The following is a 20,053-nucleotide window of genomic DNA, read 5'->3' on the forward strand; positions in this document are numbered from 1 at the left end:
AGGTTCCTAGCTTGTCTCGTTTCCTGTTTGCGCTAAGGTGTTCTGTTGGTTCTTCTCATTCTGTGTATCGGACTTTGGATCACGTATTATGGACTTTGCTTGATTGCCGCCTGCTCTGACCCGGATCCACGTTTACGGACTTTGACTGACTGCCGCCTGCCCTGACTTCTGCCTCTGTACCCTTACTACGCCTCCGTCTAATAAGCCTCTGGCCTCCCAGCATCCACTGGGTGTATTGTGTCACCTGGAGGTCAGTCCAGTGGGTTCACACTCCGGTCCCGATTCCCTCATGTTCCAATTCCCCTCTGAGGTAGCACCTAGTACACCCTTCAGGAAAGTCTCTTATCACCATCGGAGGTATCATGTGAAGAGCGAGGGGTGTGCTTAGACATTGTCCTCAGAGGGAGTTGGTCACGTGGGGCAGCGGGTTCTCACCTGTTGTTCATAAGAACATGACAAGGATTCCCTAAGATGTGTTTAATTGGGAGTCCTTCTCTCTGTTTCACCCTGTGATCAATGTTAATTTCTGCATTAAAAGGGTTAAATGTCAGGAATCAGAGCATCAGCTGTGTATTACAGCTATTTCCCTTCTCCCCAGTCATCACTAGTCGGCAAATAGCTAAAACTACTCCACAGCACAGTCATGCAGGTGAGAAGGAGTAGGTACTAGGGACCCTCATTTTGTGATCATAGGAATCCATATTATGTGGTGATAAATGTATACAATGAGAAAATCCAATTCAATTATGCTTCTGCATAATTAACTGGGTTTTGTTTGATGTCTAGGGGCAGAAACACAGGTATTATCCACAGCGGGGCCAAGGTGTGGCGGCAGTGCAGCAAAAAAAAACACGTCAGCATGTGGTTTTACCATAAATCGGCATGATTTTCAAACTAATGTTAATGTCCTGTTTTTGGAAACTGTACCTATTTTCTTTAAAAATCTGTGGTCGCGATTTGTGTGTATTTACCCTAACTTTAAAGGAGTTTTCGTACACTTTTTAATTGATGACCTATCCTCAGGAGGTCATCAGTATCTGATCGGAGGGGGTTCGACACCTGGGACCCCCGCTGATTAGCTGTTTGCTCCTGTAAGCTCCTGTAAGTACAGGGCCGTACATTGTGTAGTGGCTGTGCTTGGCATCGCAGGCTGACCTGCACCTAGGCCATGTGACCAATGAATATGATGTCACTGGCCTAGAGAAAGCTGCAAGAAGGCCATGGTGCTTATAGGAGCAAACGGCTAATCAGCAGGGGTCCCGGATGTCGGACCCCACCATCAGATACTGATGACCTCAGTTAAAATGTCTAGTAAAACCCCTTGAAAGTTAGGGTAAATACATATGTAGGGACCTCAGCTTTTTAAAGCAAATACGGTTAGGTCAGTTAAAAAGTCTTGGAAAACCCCTCAGGATAGGTCATTAATATCAGATCACTGGGGGTCCAACATCCAGCACCCCACTGATCAAACTATACACTGGGTTGAAGGCTCTGTCCATTGAGTAATTTTCGGACTCTAACGTACTTCAGCTCAGCACCCATTCACTTAAATAAGAGCTGAAATGCAGCACCCCGCCATGGTGACTACACAATGGATGCAACTTTGCGCTTCCTGTTCTATCCACTGTATAGTTTCGGCAACTACTTGAAACAGCAGACCAGAGGGGATGCTGAGTATCGGACCCCCACCAATCTGTTACTGATGACCTATCCATCAATATTAAAGTCCTGGGAACCCTCCTTCGACTTATTTTGTTTTCAAACTCCAAGTTAGGATTCTGTTGAGTCCTTTAGAGATATTTGTCCGGCCCGCCAACAGAGGCCAGTTACATAAATATTTGTCCAAATAGGCTGCATTCTGAAACTATTACCTCGGGCGCTAAGAAAGCTTTCCCCGATTGGTTAAGAGGACTCACACAGAGGAGGGGCCTAAATCACTTGCTGCTTTACAGCTCCTGACTGACACTTTTGTGTGTGTAACAGCGCCTTCTAGCTTAGTATTTTCAGTGAATTGTAGACACTTGTCTTGTCCTGATTCTTCTCAAATTCCTTTGTCATAAATTATGGAACATAAGTTTAAATTGTAATTAGACTAACGAAAAAACATGACTGGATTCTTTACGGCTTTCCGTGTTGCGAGTTACTAATCCGCCTGTCTGTATTAGTAATTGAAGAGTTACAAGTTTTGTTGAAATAGTTAGTGAACGCCAGAGCAAAGGCCTTGGTTTAATCAATGGAGATAGCTGTATGGCATTGATTATAATCTTCAGCGATAAAAATCTAATTACTTACCTCGGGGATGATCAGTGGCTATGAAATGAAGGGGTCACGGCGGGTCAATAATTATTTTAAATAAACTTAGGTCTCCATTTTTCAAGCCTGAACCATCTACCACCCTTCTAAATGGTTGTATTTTACTAGTCCAAATGGACGTATTAATGTGTCATCAAACGGTTTAATAGTAATTGGGTCAGCAATTTGAAGAAGTCTAGCCTTCAGGTTGTCGGCATTACCATTTATATTCCAAATAAATCAATACCAGGTTCATGCTAGCTCTATCAGCCAAGACCCGCTCAGCGTTAGGCAGACTTTAATCAGACTCTGGTCATTAAAGGGGTTGTCTAACATTAGTCAAAAGGGTCTATTTCTTCATAGAAACAATGCCACTCTTGGTCGTGGGTTGTTTCTGGTATTGCATTAGCTCCAAGTGAATGAGAAGCGTAATACCTAACATAGCATGCAGGCCAAAGTAGAGCTGTTTCTAGAAAAGAATAGCCCTTTTTCTAATTCAAGACAAACTTTTTAAGGGATGGTCCAGAATTTTGACATTGGATAGACCATCAATATTAATTGTTGAGAGTCTGATACCCTATGATAAGCTGTTACCTTATAGCTCGAGTGCTGGAAGTCAATGCCAGAACATGACAGCTTCATCAATTGTGTAGTGGACAGACCAGGTTACTTACTGGTGTGCTGCTCCCATTCGTTTAGTTCCAGTGTCAATTTCTGGTGCCACAAAGTAACAGCTTATTGGTGGGGGTGCTGGGTATCTGACGCCCACTGATCTAATATTGATGGCCTATCTATAGGAAAGGCCATCAATATCAAAATCCTGGATATGTTCACATGTGGTGTATATAGTGTGGATTTTGAGTTGAGATTTGCAGGTACATAGAGGAGCAGCATAATGTGCAGTGACCCAGCGTGTCACTGCTAAAGGGTTGAAGACAGTGTTTGATGTGTTATGATTTTATTTTATTGCAGATTGTTCTTCTATTGTATGTGTGCACCCGAAGGCTGATATACAAGGTTAATTCTCATCTCTTGTAGATGGGATCCAGGAATGGGCAGGCCCTAACCCCTGGGCTTGGCTGTTTCATGTGGAGTGAGCAAGTTGGAGGCTGGTAGTTCAAGTGTGAGCAGACTACAGGAACCTCAATCTTGTGGATTTACAGTCAGATTTTTGGGACTGAAAGGGAACCAGACTGAGTGTGAAGAAACAAGAGTATTACTGAGCAGGTTGAGAAGCCAAAGAGGAGGGTGCGTGAAAGCAGACTGTGGAGGCAACACGTTTTATGATTTCTGGACTACAAAGACCTTGGCTCAGTAAAGAAAGGCTTCAGGCTTCCAGTCATACAAGTGTGACAGATTATGTTTCTGTATAAGGGTCTGCACCCCACAGTGGGAATTGTAGACAGGTTTTGTGAGAATTGAATCCCCTCGGCTGGATTGAAATGTATGAAAGTCTGCTACAAGAAAGCGCATCTAAGAGGGACCTGGAGATAATCCCCTTGATTCAGCCGAGAATCTATTAGGACCATTAAGAACTGCGACTACATTGTATGTGGATGATTATAGAAAACCGGTTCTTCAGTAAGAACTGATTTGCCTACCTCCTATTGTCGGTTCCACTGCCTTTGCACCCTGTCATCTTAATATCAAGGCCACTCCACCTTCCAATGGGCAGGAGATCCCGACTGGAGTGTGCACTGGTTGAATATGACCATCAGATGCACCGCCTCCTGCCTAAGCAAGACCAAGGGAGTCCTGGAGCAGGATGACCACCGTCATGAGTAATACCACAATACTGCCACTACAACGAGTACCACTTTGTTGGCTCCCCTCTTACCTCCTGTTCAGGTCACTGCAAGTGGATGAGATTTTAATATATCTTATCCACATGCTACAAACAAAAATCTGTGTGTAAATTGACATACAGTGAAGATCGTAAAGGGTTTATCCCATCTAGGCATATTGCTAGGACCTGCTTCTATCTCCTGAACTGGGCTACCTAAGTGAATGGAGAGCACACAGCGCATGAGCGACGTCCACTTCATTTTATGGAACTTCAGAAAATAACTAAGCCAACATTTGGCTACTTTTGGAAATCATACAGCGGAGGGTGGCAGATATGCATGCCCGGTATGCTCTCTACTCACATCGGGGACTCGTCCTTAAGATAGGAGTGGGTCCCAAAGGTGGAACCTACACAAATCTGACATTTATGGCATATTCTAGCCATATGCATTAAATGTACCAGATGAGAGTACCTCTTTAACTCCCCATCATGTTAGTTATTTCTATTCTACCACGGATTTCACCCTTTGCAATACATCTGCAGCAAACTCTACTACAAGTGTATTATCCTATGAATATGCTACAAATGTCTAAGATAGGAATACCCCTTAGAGTGTTATTAATAAGTAAGCCAAAATATAAATTTTTAATTTTTTTATACAGACTCTGGGAACATTATTAGCGACCCCAATGACATCGATTTTCTGCCACCGCTACTTGAGATTTGATGAAAGCTCTCCTCCCATGTATCTATGACATATCAGACTTATTTTGACTGAATAATCCCTTTAATTTTTTTAATTTATTTTTTTTGGGAGGGGGGAGGGGTCCTGAGATAGGAGTGGTACTTTTGTTCCCAGCATACCCATATGGGGCATGTAATAGGAATCTGTCACCAGGAAAGTCACTTATAAACCAGGCACAATGCCTTGTAGGGCTAGCTCAACTGAATGCAATGATACCTTTCACATAGTCTGGAGAAAAAAATACTTTTAAATCATATATAAATGAGCAGGTAAGTGCCTAGAGGGTGGGCCCACACCACTTTGTGCACCCTTGCTCCTTCTGCTTTCTCTGCCAGACACCTCATTTTCCTTCTTGATTGATAACTATGCAGGAACCTGGTCATGTCAATCAAGAAGGAGAGGGAGGGGCTGTCAGAGGAAGCAGGAGGAGCATGGGTGCACATAGTGACCTGGGCCCGCCCTCAGTGCACTTATCAACTCATTTGCATATGGATTGAAAGTATTTTTTTCTCCAGAATGAGTCAATGGGTCACGAAGTGAAAGGTATCATTAGATTAAGCTAAATATATTATATTGCATAGAGGAAAGGGATTCATTGGAGCAGTGGGACTATACCAAATGGTAGTGACCCTGAGATACTTTTCCCTATTACCCTGTTCGTAAAGACCTTTGACTCACTATGTAAAAACTCTGGGGAAAAGAACTGATTGGTAAAGATTCCAGCAAAAAAATATTTTTCAAAATTCTTGGAGTTCTGTATAAACCATTTTAACAGTATTCTTAGAATGTTCCTCAAAAATAAGCGATCAGCTGTGATCTGTGGAGAAATCCAGCCACAACTGTTTGATTACCCTGCAGCGCCACCACAGGGGAACTGTGTCATTACAAGGTGACCACTTACAGTCAGGTCCATAAATATTGGGACATCGACACAATTCTAACATTTTTGGCTCTATACACCACCACAATGGATTTGAAATGAAACGAACAAGATGTGCTTTAACTGCAGACTGTCAGCTTTAATTTGAGGGTATTTACATCCAAATCAGGTGAACGGTGTAGGAATTACAACAGTTTGCATATGTGCCTCCCACTTGTTAAGGAACCAAAAGTAATGGGACAGAATAATAATCATAAATCAAACTTTCACTTTTTAATACTTGGTTGCAAATCCTTTGCAGTCAATTACAGCATGAAGTCTGGAACGCAGAGACATCACCAGATGCTGGGTTTTATCCCTGGTGATGCTCAGCCAGGCCTCTACTGCAACTGTCTTCAGTTCCTGCTTGTTCTTGGGGCATTTTACCTTCAGTTTTGTCTTCAGCAAGTGAAATGCATGCTCAATTGGATTCAGGTCAGGTGATTGACTCGGCCACTGCATAACATTTCACTTCTTTCCCTTAAAAAACTCTTTGGTTGCTTTTGCAGTATGCTTTGGGTCATTGTCCATCTGCACTGTGAAGCACCGTCCAATGAGTTCTGAAGCATTTGGCTGAATATGAGCAGATAATATTGCCCGAAACACTTCAGAATTCATTCTGCTGCTTTTGTCAGCAGTCACGTCTTCAATAAATACAAGAGAACCAGTTCCATTGGCAGCCATACATGCCCACGCCATGACACTACCACCACCATGCTTCACTGATGAGGTTGTATGCTTAGGATCATGAGCAGTTCCTTTCCTTCTCCATACTCTTCTCTTCCCATCACTCTGGTACAAGTTGATCTTGGTCTCATCTGTCCATAGGATGTTGTTCCAGAACTGTGAAGGCTTTTTTAGATGTCATTTGGCAAACTCTAATCTGGCCTTCCTGTTTTTGAGGCTCACCAATGGTTTACATCTTGTGGTGAACCCTCTGTATTCACTCTGGTGAAGTCTTCTCTTGATTGTTGACTTTGACACACATACACCTACCTCCTGGAGAGTGTTCTTGATCTGGCCAACTGTTGTGAAGGGTGTTTTCTTCACCAGGGAAAGAATTCTTCGGTCATCCACCACAGTTGTTTTCCGTGGTCTTTCGGGTCTTTTGGTGTTGTTGAGCTCACCGGTGCTTTCCTTCTTTTTAAGAATGTTCCAAACAGTTGTTGTGGTCACGCCTAATGTTTTTGCTATCTCTCTGATGGGTTTGTTTTGTTTTTTCAGCCTAATGATGGCTCGCTTCACTGATAGTGACAGCTCTTTGGATCTCATCTTGAGAGTTGACAGCAACAGATTCCAAATGCAAATAGCACACTTGAAATGAACCCTGGACCTCTTATCTGCTCATTGTAATTGGGATAATGAGGGAATAACACATACCTGGCCATGGAACAGCTGAGAAGCCAATTGTCCCATTACTTTTGGTTCCTTAACAAGTGGGAGGCACATATGCAAACTGTTGTAATTTCTACACCGTTCACCTGATTTGGATGTAAATACGCTCAAATTAAAGCTGACAGTCTGCAGTTAAAGCACATCTTGTTAGTTTCATTTCAAATCCATTGTGGTGGTGTAAAGAGCAAAAATTGTTATAATTGCTTCGATGTCTTAATATTTATGGACCTGACTGTAGATCAATGGGATGTCTGTGTAATCAATGGACATTATTAGAGATGAGTAAAGTTCTTAAAAATTCGATTTGGCTGCTTCACCTAATTTTACCCAAAAATTTGCTTTGTGGCTAATTACTTCGTCACGAAGCGCATTTCTTTGTAAGTAACAGGCACAATGGCGGGGAATGGCAATTGTGCCGCCCCTGTCGTTGAACCACTCAGATAAGTGCCATCTGAGATTATTATTAAGGCCTTTCAGGTTTTAATCATATTGAAAAAAAAAAATTGTACTTAAATTTAATTTTAAATTGTACATCTTGCTTGAAGATCTAGTGCTAAATCTTGCACGGTGTGCGATGATGTCATCATAAGTCACCGTGCACAATTTTTTTTTGCATGGGATTTTAAAGCAAGATAGCCGTGGTGGCATCTTTGCGCTCAAATGGAAGAGATGAGTATAATTTTTTATTATTTTTTTTTACGGCCAATTATGGAAATCTAATTTTCCCTGAAATTTGGACCGAAGACCACTTCAGATACTTAAATTCGCTCAACACTAGACATTATGGTTCCTCCAGAGAGAGATGCTGTTTGTAGCCAGTCTCTGCTCAGATTACCTGATTAAAGTCTAAAATGAGGAACCCCCAATATTTACTCAAAGGTCCTAACAGGGTACTTGAAACTGGTTTTGTTAAACCAACCTGTCTAATATTATCCTCTGTACAAGAGATAACACTATTGATACAGAGAAAAACATCAACGGGCAGCCGGGCATAATATAAAGCCTACAATAACGCCGGCCGTCACCTATACACCAGAAGTGGAAATGCAGAGGAAATACATATGTTTAAATGAACTCTGCATTAACTGCACATTGATTGTGATTAACTGTGATTCATAGCGGGCAATTAGAATTCAAAGACATAATAAATCTTGATTACGTGCATCATTCATAGCCAAGCATAAAGAGTGCATCAGCTCCATATTTCATCAGATTACCTGCACGGCAATCCTGGCGGCCTGATTAGAAAAGTTTCAGGTCAAAAGAAAAATTTAAAGTTGAAGATGTTCGCAATAAAAGGACATTGCAGTATATCACTGTTATTAGTATCTATCCGTCTATCTACTGTATCTATCTATCTATCTATCTATCTATCTATCTCATATCTATCTATCTATCTATCTATCTATCTATCTCATATCTATCTATCTATCTATTATCTATCTATCTATCTATCTATCTATCTATCTATCTATCTATCTATCTATCTATCTCATATCTATCTATCTATCTCATATCTATCTATCTATCTATCTATTATCTATCTATCTATCTATCTATCTCATATCTATCTATCTATCTACAATGGCAAGAAAGACAGCAGCACAGTCAGAAGGTGCAAATATGAGTGCAATTCCTCAGGGAAGGTAGATATTTCTTCAAATATTGATAGCCCACCCTAATTATAGCCATCAATATTACAATCCTATAAGACCTTTAAACAACTACAGATGTCTCCATTTAATTGTAGCTTGAATTGAGCAAGGAAACTCATTTGTAAACAAATTCAATACAATATTTTGACATGTTAGCAGAAGCCTTTACAGACCACAATACTAAACACAACCACTGGGTGGCCGCAAACATAGATAAGATATCCATCTCGTGACAGACTAACTCAAAATTATGCACCACGCATCTCAGGATATGTTGAGTCAAAAGGAAAAGTAAGGTAGGTCACATATGTACACAAAATACTCTCTTGGTCAGCAATAAAGGAACAGATGACAATAGGTGTCTGACAGGACTTTCTTCAAGGTCTACATTTGGTTCAAGCATAGATCCAGTTGGATTCTGTTTTTCCCCAGAGAGGAAAGGCTCTAGAAATGTCTAAAAGCTGCCAATCTCACCTTTTGTCCATCATATTGTATGTCCATCATCAGCTATGTTGCAACGATAAGCTTACCTGTGAAATAAGTGTTCCCTGGCAAAGAGGATGATGAAAATCTGAAATAGCCGTGTCCAGGAAAGCGAACTCCTTTGATGAAGGTTGTCTTGTCTTGTATGGTCAGTGATGGCTCTATCCTCTCCAGCTGGTAGACTGGTGAAGGACCATTAAGCTTTACAGGAGCAGACCAAGTAATCTTCATGACAGTGCTATTGATTCCCTCTACTAGTGGTGGTTTTATTTCTTTAGGTGCTGAAATAAAATGAGGTTTGTGGTCAATTGTCTAGTATATTCAATGTAGAAAATTTAAGAGCCGTTGGTCAGACAGTATGGCCGCCGTTACAAGCACATTACAGTTGTCCCTCAACAGTTACAAGACTAGTAAATGGAAAATCCAGAGTCTGAGGTCTGAGTCAGATTTCATCGTCTCTACTGGTTGCTTTTGACATGCAGGAAATGACTGTTGAACCAATCACTGGCAGCATTACACTGCGTGCAGAATTATTAGGCAAATGAGTATTTTGACCACATCATCCTCTTTATGCATGTTGTCTTACTCCAAGCTGTATAGGCTCGAAAGCCTACTACCAATTAAGCATATTAGGTGATGTGCATCTCTGTAATGAGAAGGGGTGTGGTCTAATGACATCAACACCCTATATTAGGTGTGCATAATTATTAGGCAACTTCCTTTCCTTTGGCAAAATGGGTCAAAAGAAGGACTTGACAGGCTCAGAAAAGTCAAAAATAGTGAGATATCTTGCAGAGGGATGCAGCACTCTTAAAATTGCAAAGCTTCTGAAGCGTGATCATCGAACAATCAAGCGTTTCATTCAAAATAGTCAACAGGGTCGCAAGAAGCGTGTGGAAAAACCAAGGCGCAAAATAACTGCCCATGAACTGAGAAAAGTCAAGCGTGCAGCTGCCAAGATGCCACTTGCCACCAGTTTGGCCATATTTCAGAGCTGCAACATCACTGGAGTTTCCAAAAGCACAAGGTGTGCAATACTCAGAGACATGGCCAAGGTAAGAAAGGCTGAAAGACGACCACCACTGAACAAGACACACAAGCTGAAACGTCAAGACTGGGCCAAGAAATATCTCAAGACTGATTTTTCTAAGGTTTTATGGACTGATGAAATGAGAGTGAGTCTTGATGGGCCAGATGGATGGGCCCGTGGCTGGATTGGTAAAGGGCAGAGAGCTCCAGTCCTACTCAGACGCCAGCAAGGTGGAGGTGGAGTACTGGTTTGGGCTGGTATCATCAAAGATGAGCTTGTGGAGCCTTTTCGGGTTGAGGATGGAGTCAAGCTCAACTCCCAGTCCTACTGCCAGTTTCTGGAAGACACCTTCTTCAAGCAGTGGTACAGGAAGAAGTCTGCATCCTTCAAGAAAAACATGATTTTCATGCAGGACAATGCTCCATCACACGCGTCCAAGTACTCCACAGCGTGGCTGGCAAGAAAGGGTATAATAGAAGAAAATCTAATGACATGGCCTCCTTGTTCACCTGATCTGAACCCCATTGAGAACCTGTGGTCCATCATCAAATGTGAGATTTACAAGGAGGGAAAACAGTACACCTCTCTGAACAGTGTCTGGGAGGCTGTGGTTGCTGCTGCACGCAATGTTGATGGTGAACAGATCAAAACACTGACAGAATCCATGGATGGCAGGCTTTTGAGTGTCCTTGCAAAGAAAGGTGGCTATATTGGTCACTGATTTGTTTTTGTTTTGTTTTTGAATGTCAGAAATGTATATTTGTGAATGTTGAGATGTTATATTGGTTTCACTGGTAAAAATAAATAATTGAAATGGGTATATATTTGTTTTTTTGTTAAGTTGCCTAATAATTATGCACAGTAATAGTCACCTGCACACACAGATATCCCCCTAAAATAGCTAAAACTAAAAACAAACTAAAAACTACTTCCAAAAATATTCAGCTTTGATATTAATGAGTTTTTTGGGTTCATTGAGAACATGGTTGTTGTTCAATAATAAAATTAATCCTCAAAAATACAACTTGCCTAATAATTCTGCACTCCCTGTAATTGGCTGAGTGGTCATTGCCTTGCCAGTATGTTGAAAGGAAACAGGAAAGAAAGTGTTACCCAGTGGGTGTGGAACCTCTGTGACATGAGGCTAGTCCTAAGGGCATTATCTCGGCAGTCTCCGGTCTTCACCCTTTAACCCCTATACAGGGAACTGGACTGCGATGCAAGGGAACCACCAGGCTGCTACCCCTTTGAGTAGTCTTTGTAGGATTGACAGCTGACTCATGGGGGTCAGAGACACTAGTGTGGGGCACTGAGGAATCAGACAAAACGGTAATCAGGGACAAGCCGAGGTCAGGACAGTCAGAGTATGTGCAGTATGGAAAATGGTTTGAGGTCAGAGCAGGCAATGAGGGGATAGTGTGGAAATCAGGCAGAGGTCAGGTCAGACAGCGCACCGTCAAATCCAGGAAAAAAGCAGAAGTTGGTACACAGACAAATATAATCAGTAAGTAAACACCTGTAATCAGTACAACTTTTCAGATTACTAGCAGACTAGAACCTATTGCTCAGGCACCTTCTCACAGGGATAGGTGCCTAACAAACCCAAAAGTGGCCATTGGCTAGGGAAGAGTAGGGTGAGCACACTGGCCCTTTAAGAGCAGAGATAAGCTGGCAACCAAGCTGCAGCTTGCATAGAGGGAACGAGCTACCCCTGTGGCCCGGTATGCTGGGAAGAAGAGGAGAGCAGGAGGTGGGTCTGCTCCGCTAGGAACTGGAGTGCAGGCCCAGGAAAGACCATTGTGAGTTAGAAATATTGTATCCTGAGGCCATCATATCTTGAGGGAATACTGTATTAATATTATTATAATCATCATTATCACTATTATTGTTATTTCCTTTTCTCTTACTTTTCATGTAATACTAGCAGAAGGACCCGGCTTCGCACGGGTATATTTCATCTATTTCATTTAATGTATGTGAGTGTCGCTGACCCCCCCACAGTGCCCCGCCACTTTAAAATGGGACCTCCACAGCAGCCCCTCCCCTTAACTTTGACCCTTACAGCAGCCCGCCCCTTTAACAGCGAGTTTCACAGCACCCACTCCCTTGACAGTGACCTCCTCAGGGGCCCGCCCCCTTAACAGTGGCCTCTATAGTACCCTGCTCCCTTACCAGTGACCTCACAGTACTCTGATGCCTTAACAGTGACCTCCACAGCAGTTGCCCCTTTAATAGTGGCCCCTGCCCCCTTAACAGGGACCTCCACAGTGTCCGCCCTTTTAACAGTGACCTCCACAGTGACCTGCCTCTTTAATACTAGGGCTACACGACGAAATGTGTCACGTGACATTTTGTCTCAACAATTATTCTAATGATAGGCTATGGTGTCGCACTGCGACATGTGACATGCTGCGACTGCAACACGACAGTTGAAAAAAATCCATCCAAGATGTTTTTTTTTGTGAATGTCATGTCGCAGTGGCAGCATGTCACATGTCGCAGTGCAACACCATAGACTATCATTATGAAAATTGTTGCGCGACATTGGTGCGACATCAATGTCACGCGACACATGTAGCAGTGTAGTTGTGCCCTATGTGTCGTGCGACTTATTGTCGTGCGACACATGTCCTCGTGTAGACCTAACCTAAAGCTGACCTACAGCAGTGAAGAAAAATGGCTGGGTTGCTATGGAAACCTGGAGTAAAACTGTGTGTTTGTGGAGACTAAGGGTCTGTGAGCTCCTATTGGCTGATAAGGGACATGTGACCGTGTGTATGGCAGCTGGGATACGAAGAGAAAGACTTGCAGGCTTGTATTGGCTAATGCAGGTCATTTTTTAGGAATATCTCAGGAACGGTACGTCCTAGAGAGCTGAGACCCAGTCTAAAACCTTCCCGGACACCTGATGTACCTGTGTTCCAAATTTGGTGAAGATCAGTCCAGTCGTTTGGTCGCGCATAAAGAACAGACAAACAGACATAGGTCAGGACAGACAGAAACCCCACAAGATTACTTTTCAGGTAGCAAGGCATGTGTATACCAAGTTTCGTTGAAATCGATGGTTGCGTTTTTGAGTGATCGAGGAACATACATACATACACACATATATATGTCCTTCTTTATATATATAGTAGATGATGATGATTTTTATTATTACTGTAATTATGATTATTGCTATGTTTCTTTATTATATGGTTAGCATTAGTTCCTCCTCATCTTCTTCTCTTGTGTATAATTATTTATAAATCATATCATTGTTACTATACAATTTTTGGTGAATTCTTATTTTTATTATAACCATTATTATTGTTATTATTGTAATTATGATCATTATGTTGTATTATTATATTGTTGTTAATATCTTTTCTCTTTCTTCTCCTTTTTATGTATGTTTAATAGAGATTAGCGAATCTTTTGAAATTTGTTTAGGGTCCAATTCCATTCAATTGGATGGCCAACTCGATTTTGGTACAAATAAAGTTGACCCAGCTCGTTCAGATTGTCCTGGGTTGTATCCAACTAGGATTGTATCCAACCCCTTTTAAGCTCTTAAACACCAAGACAGCATCAGTAATGTCAAAGTGACAGAGACATATATGGCTATGGGTAAATGGATGGTAGCAGTGGTAAAAAAAAAAAAAAAGCCTTTTTAACACTGTACAAGGTGGACCATTTATATGGATACACCTTAATAAAATGGGAATGGTTGGTGATATTAACTTCCTGTTTGTGGCACATTAGTATATGTGAGGGGGGAAACTTTTCAAGATGAAGTCGGCCATTTTGAATCCAACTTTTGTTTTTTTCAATAGGAAGAGGGTCATGTGACACATCAAACATGGGAATTTCACAAGAAAAACAATGGTGTGCTTGGTTTTAACGTAACTTTATTCTTTCATGAGTTATTTACAAGTTTCTGACCACTTATAAAATGTGTTCAACGTGCTGCCCATTGTGTTGGATTGTCAATGCAACCCTCTTCTGCCACTCTTCACACACTGATAGCAACACCACAGGAGAAATGCTAGCACAGGCTTCCAGTATCCGTAGTTTCAGGTGCTGCACATCTCGTATCTTCACAGCATAGACAATTGGCTTCAGATGACCCCAAAGATAAAAGTCTAAGGGGGTCAGATCGGGAGACCTTGGGGGCCATTCAACTGGCCCACGACAACCAATCCACTTTCCAGGAAACTGTTCATCTAGGAATGCTCGGACCTGACACCCATAATGTGGTGGTGCACCATCTTGCTGGAAAAACTCAGGGAACGTGCCAGCTTCAGTGCATAAAGAGGGAAAAACATCATCATGTAGCAATTTCGCATATCCAGTGGCCTTGAGGTTTCCATTGATGAATGGCCCCACTATCTTTGTACCCTATGTACCACACCATACCATCAATTTTTTGGTTCCAACAGTCTTGGAGGGATCTATCCAATGTGGGTTAGTGTCAGACCAATAGCGGTGGTTTTGTTTGTTAACTTCACCATTCACATAAAAGTTTGCCTCATCACTGAACAAAATCTTCTGCGTAAACTGAGGGTCCTGTTCCAATTTTTGTTTTGCCCATTCTGCAAATTCAGTGCGCCGATCTGGGTCATCCTCGTTGAGATGCTGCAGTAGCTGGAGTTTGTAAGGGTGCCATTTGTGAGTAGCTAATATCCGCTGAAGGGATGTTCGATTAATGCCACTCTCCAGTGACATGCGGCGAGTGCTACGCTGTGGGCTCTTGCTGAATGAAGCTAGGACAGCCACTGATGTTTCTTCATTAGAGACAGATTTCATGCGTCCACATTTTGGCAAATCCAACACTGAACCAGTTTCACGAAACTTAGCAAGCAGTTTGCTAACTGTAGCATGGGAGATGGGTGGTCTCGTAGGGTGTCTTGCATTGAAATCTGCTGCAATGACCCGGTTACTGCGTTCACCAGACATCAACACAATTTCTACGTGTTAACCTCGGCGACATGTCAATGGCTGTAAACAAAGAGAAACTTGTAAATATCTAATGAAAGAATAAAGTTACGTTAAAACCAAGCACACCATTGTTTTTCGTGTGAAATTCCCAATAAGTTTGATGTGTCACATGACCCTCTTCCTATTGAAAAAACTAAAGTTGGATTCAAAATGGCTAACTTCAAAATGGCCGCCATGGTCACCACCCATCTTGAAAAGTTTCCCCCCTCACATATACTAATGGGCCACAAACAGGAAGGTAATATCACCAACCATTCCCAATTTATTAAGGTGTATCCATATAAATGGCCCACCCTGTACTTTTGGATTTTTTTTCTTTTAATAAAAAAAAAACAATAACTATCCAAAAACATCCCATTTTGGTATCAGATACCTTTTTCTCTTTTTTCTATTAACCTGTAATATAATGACTGACATTTTGAGAGATTTGTCTGATTGAAATTTCTGAAATATTGAGATTGGAATCCTAATTTTTGAGAAAAGGAGTGGCGAATCTCTTTAAAGACAAATTTGATTCATGGAGAATCAATTCTCTCATTTTTATTAATAAATATTATTATTGTAGCTAATTATACTTTGTATGATTATTTATTATTATGATTATTATTATTATTGTAATTATACGGTAAGTTGTGTTATATGTGTATAAATTATTTTTTCTTCTTTCTTCTTATGTATGATTTGTTATTCTTATCACTGATGATATTATTATTTTTTATGGATTATTTTTTTTATCATTGTGGCTATTATTATTTTGTATGATTATTATTTAGCATTATTATTTTTGTGACTATTATATTATTTCATGGCAATACAGATAATATTAGACCCCTCCATATCACTGTGTAACCTGTTGTTTATTTCATGAGCAGTCGGTCAGATCCCACATAGCAAAATTGCTAAATGGATAAAAGACGCAGACACAGTAAATAAAATATTTCTGTACTTGCACACTGTGGACTGGAAAATTAATTTATAGTGCAGCGGGGGAGCTGCATGTATTTTCTCCTCGAGATTCCAGATGGAGTATTTATTTTTGATGTTATTTAAGGCATTGGAAAGCTGAAGTGCATTGAGACTTATTGCAAAATAAATCTCATTTGTTCTGTGACAGAAGAAGTGCTTAAATTGATTAGCAATTCACTTTAACTTTATGATATCACATAACAAAAATGGCTGCCTGAAAAAAAAATGTTAGAGGTAAAATATAGCAACGTCACTTTAGATTTCATACAAGGGAAATTTGGGTATTTTTGTCTAAAATATTTTGAAAACTGGTTTATATTTTATATGCTTGTGATAAAATAAAAAATATTTATTTACAGACAGTTAAAGACACATGCCATAAAAAATGAATACACTGGCCCAGATTTATTAATTTGACATTACCTAGAATTTGTAATTTCACCAAATTTGGCCCACTTTCACAGGAGTTGGTGCAATTTGGTAAATTTTTGAGGCAAATTGGCACATCTACTTTTGGAAAACTCCTCTCCGCCTAGCTCAACAAGGGCAATGGCTTAAAAGGAAAGGCTTTACTGGAAAGTGGGCATGGCCCATGATGCTACGTTTTGTGCCAAAATTGCACAATTCTGGTGTAAAAATATGTCATAAACTGGGCCAGTAGTTTGCATAAAGTTACACAAAAGTGTTTAGCCATGCAGCAAATGTATCATCCACCCTGAGACATTTTGATAAATTTGGTCCATGTCTAGACAGCCTGTCTAAGTTTACACCATTGGGTCTCATTTATCAGAACAGGTTTAGTTGTCCACAGCAAAGAGTCAGAGATCAGATTTCCCTTCTCAAACTGCTCTTTAAAAAAGAAAGGTGTCCTGTGATAGGTTGTATCTGAAAAGGTGCTGCATGGGCCAGATAGGGAAGTGCATGGGCCTGGGAAAGTGGTGCATGGGACTAACAGGGTGGTGCATGGGCCTGAGAGGGAGGTTCATGAACCTGAGAAGTCAGTGCATGGACCTGAAAGGGTGGCACATGGGCCTGACAGGGAAGTGCATGGGTCTGGGAAGGTAGTGCATGGGCCTAACAGGGTGGTGCATGGGCATGAGAGGAAATGCATGAGCCTGAGAAGTTGGTGTATGGGTCCAAGAGGGTGGCACATGGGCTTGAGAAGGCGGTACATGGGCCGGAGAGGGTGCTGCATGGGCCAGAGAGGGTGACATATCGGCCTGACAGGGCAATGCATGAGCCTGAGATGGTGGTGCATGTGGATGAGAGGAAATGCATGGGCCTGAGAGGGTGGCGCATGGGCCCAAGAGGGTGGTGCATGGGCTTGATAGGGTGGTGCATGGACCTGAGGGGGAGGTACATGGGCCTGACAGGGCAGTGCATGAGCCTGAGACGGTGGTGCATGGGCATGAGAGGGAATGCATGGGCCTGAAAGGGTGGTGCATGGACCCGAGAAGGTGGTGCATCGGCCTGAGAGGGCGGTGCATAGGACTTAGAGGGAGATTCATGAGCCTGAGAGTGCGGCACATGGGCCTGAGAGGGTGGTGCATGGGCCTGAGAGGCAGCTTCATGAGCCCCAGTGGGTGATGCGTGGGCCTGAAAGAGAGGCACATGACTTCTATATTAGGCACTCTTTGAACCCCTGTGTCATGTCCGCCCCCATAACATTTGTACTAGGCATAAGAATCTTTTGCTGGAGAATCTCTTCAATATTTATTGTTCATAGATGTATTACGATTTTATATAAGTTCCAACTTGTACGGAGCCATTCTGTTGCACCAAAAGAAGCCTATGGAGTCCTTCTATGCTCTATGTATGTACAATATTTTCATCCACAATATTAATGTACGATTAAGGTCCAGAAAAGTCATGAAGTTATATCTTATCCAAACCACCTAACCGGGACTGGAGACCTTTCTCTGTTCTCCTACATTGTAAAGCAAGAAATGTGACAACCACTCTTAGGTCTATTTTGCACAGAGTAGTCCGGTTGTCACCCATACCCCATTAAGATACAGAAAATAAAAACTTTTAAGGCTCTGTTCAAAGTATATTTTACTTAAAAATTCTGTGACATTCTTCTAATGTGTCAATAGTTTATCACTGACCCGACATATGCCAAAAACAGTGTCTAAAAGTGTAACTGAACATTTAACCCAAACAGGATGTGTATCAAGTTGGCATTCCCACCTTAGACATTTACGGCATATCTACAGGATATCCCATAAATATATCACAGATTTAGGTCCACCTCACCTCGGGGGTACCACAACTGCTGGCAGAGACTCTCCTGCATTTCCAGAAATGTCAATGTTTCTATAGGCAAGATTGCAGCAACTCACCCATAGGAGTCTTTTTTTATAGTCTTTCACTTGGTCAGGGAACACCTCTCTGTCCCTCATTACATGACAGTCACTATCTAGCACTTATTGCAATGGCATGTCGTTCCACCTGCTGGCTACAAGGTCTACTTGGTAGTCCTGTCCTTTCAGACAACGTGGATGTTTGGTCAAAATTCTGCATTGATTTTTTTTTTCTTATTTAGAGCTTCGAATCTCCTACATAGACATAGAGTTAAAAGATAACATCTCAGATACCTGAAGCCACCACTAGAGGGAGATCAAGAGCTTTCTGAAAACTGTAATCTGTCATACTCCCACTAGCGGTAGCTGCAGGCAGTATATATATATATATATATATATATATGATAAACAAACTTATTTTACATTCCTTGTAATGCTGGCGACTAAAGTTCACCACCACCACTAGAGGGCAGTATCACTTGTTTGCACAAGACTTGAACAGGATTGAAAAGTTCGATATAAATTGTACATCAGTTAAGTAACTGAAAAAATCATGTTCTGTTCTAAAAAAAAAACGCAAAAAAACTCACTTGATGCAGTTCAGTATATTGAGAAATTGTAATATAATACAATTTACTTTGTGATGTAAATGCACTGTAATGTAATCAATAAGAGAGAATGATTCTGGATTTTGCAGCGGCAAGTTAGTATGTTCAAAAATTATTTGATGATGCATGGTCATAGATCTTGCTGCAAGGAGGAGAAGATATGTAACTCCTGCCAGAGGAGAAAGCAGAGTTTGGAAAATACTGCTGTAGACAGAGGGGGAAGGGGTAGTCGAGAAGGGGAAATCATTCTGAAAGGGAAGGAGTGTTGGAGGGCGGGGCGGACTGGGAACTTAAAGTGGCCCTGGAAAAAAAAAATTTAAGTGGCCTCGTGTTGTAGGCGGATCCAAATTGACAGAAGGCTTGGCAACACAAATAGGTGGGGCCAGCAATACCTTATCGCAAAATACCATCCCATCAGAACCATATACCACAGTGCAGCACAATATACTGCCCCAGAAGCTGTCCCTTTGTGGTGACCATCAATAGATGCCTTATTCTGTTCTTCTCCTCCAGTTGTCTCTCATTAGGATATGGAGCAGGAGTTCAGATGTGGGCCACAGTTGGATTCAGGAGAGCATGTGCGATCGCTGTCCGGGTACATTAGTAGCTGATTTTCAAAGCTTTAATTATCCCTGAGAGCTAATTATGTACCCAGCCAGCGGCAGAGAGAAGGACTTGGGTGCCATCGGCCCACCAGGAAATTTACCTGTATGGTCTATGGCCAATCTGCCCCTGGTTGGAGGGAGAATGGAGGGAAAATACTGCTGCCAGGGTAGGATTGGAGGAGATTTTGTGGCAGGGAAGAGAGGACGGGTTTCAAATAAGTCCCCATGGAAAATGTTACAGTACTAACAGTAAGTGTACGGGAACTTGTTACACTTACTGTCGGCG

General features: G+C 41.6%; 1 protein-coding gene across 1 annotated transcript in view; it reads right to left on the reverse strand.

Annotated features, from left to right (window-relative positions):
- The window catches only part of USH2A (usherin), a 1,179,609-nt gene that overhangs the window by 754,397 nt on the left and 405,159 nt on the right, over positions 1–20,053 (reverse strand). The window contains exon 20 of the mRNA XM_040430191.1: positions 9,323–9,556. Coding sequence (XP_040286125.1) covers positions 9,323–9,556 — 234 coding nt within the window. The remainder of the gene's footprint in view (positions 1–9,322; positions 9,557–20,053) is intronic.

This window comes from Bufo bufo, chromosome 4, assembly GCF_905171765.1.
Source record: "Bufo bufo chromosome 4, aBufBuf1.1, whole genome shotgun sequence".
Taxonomy (NCBI): domain Eukaryota; kingdom Metazoa; phylum Chordata; class Amphibia; order Anura; family Bufonidae; genus Bufo; species Bufo bufo.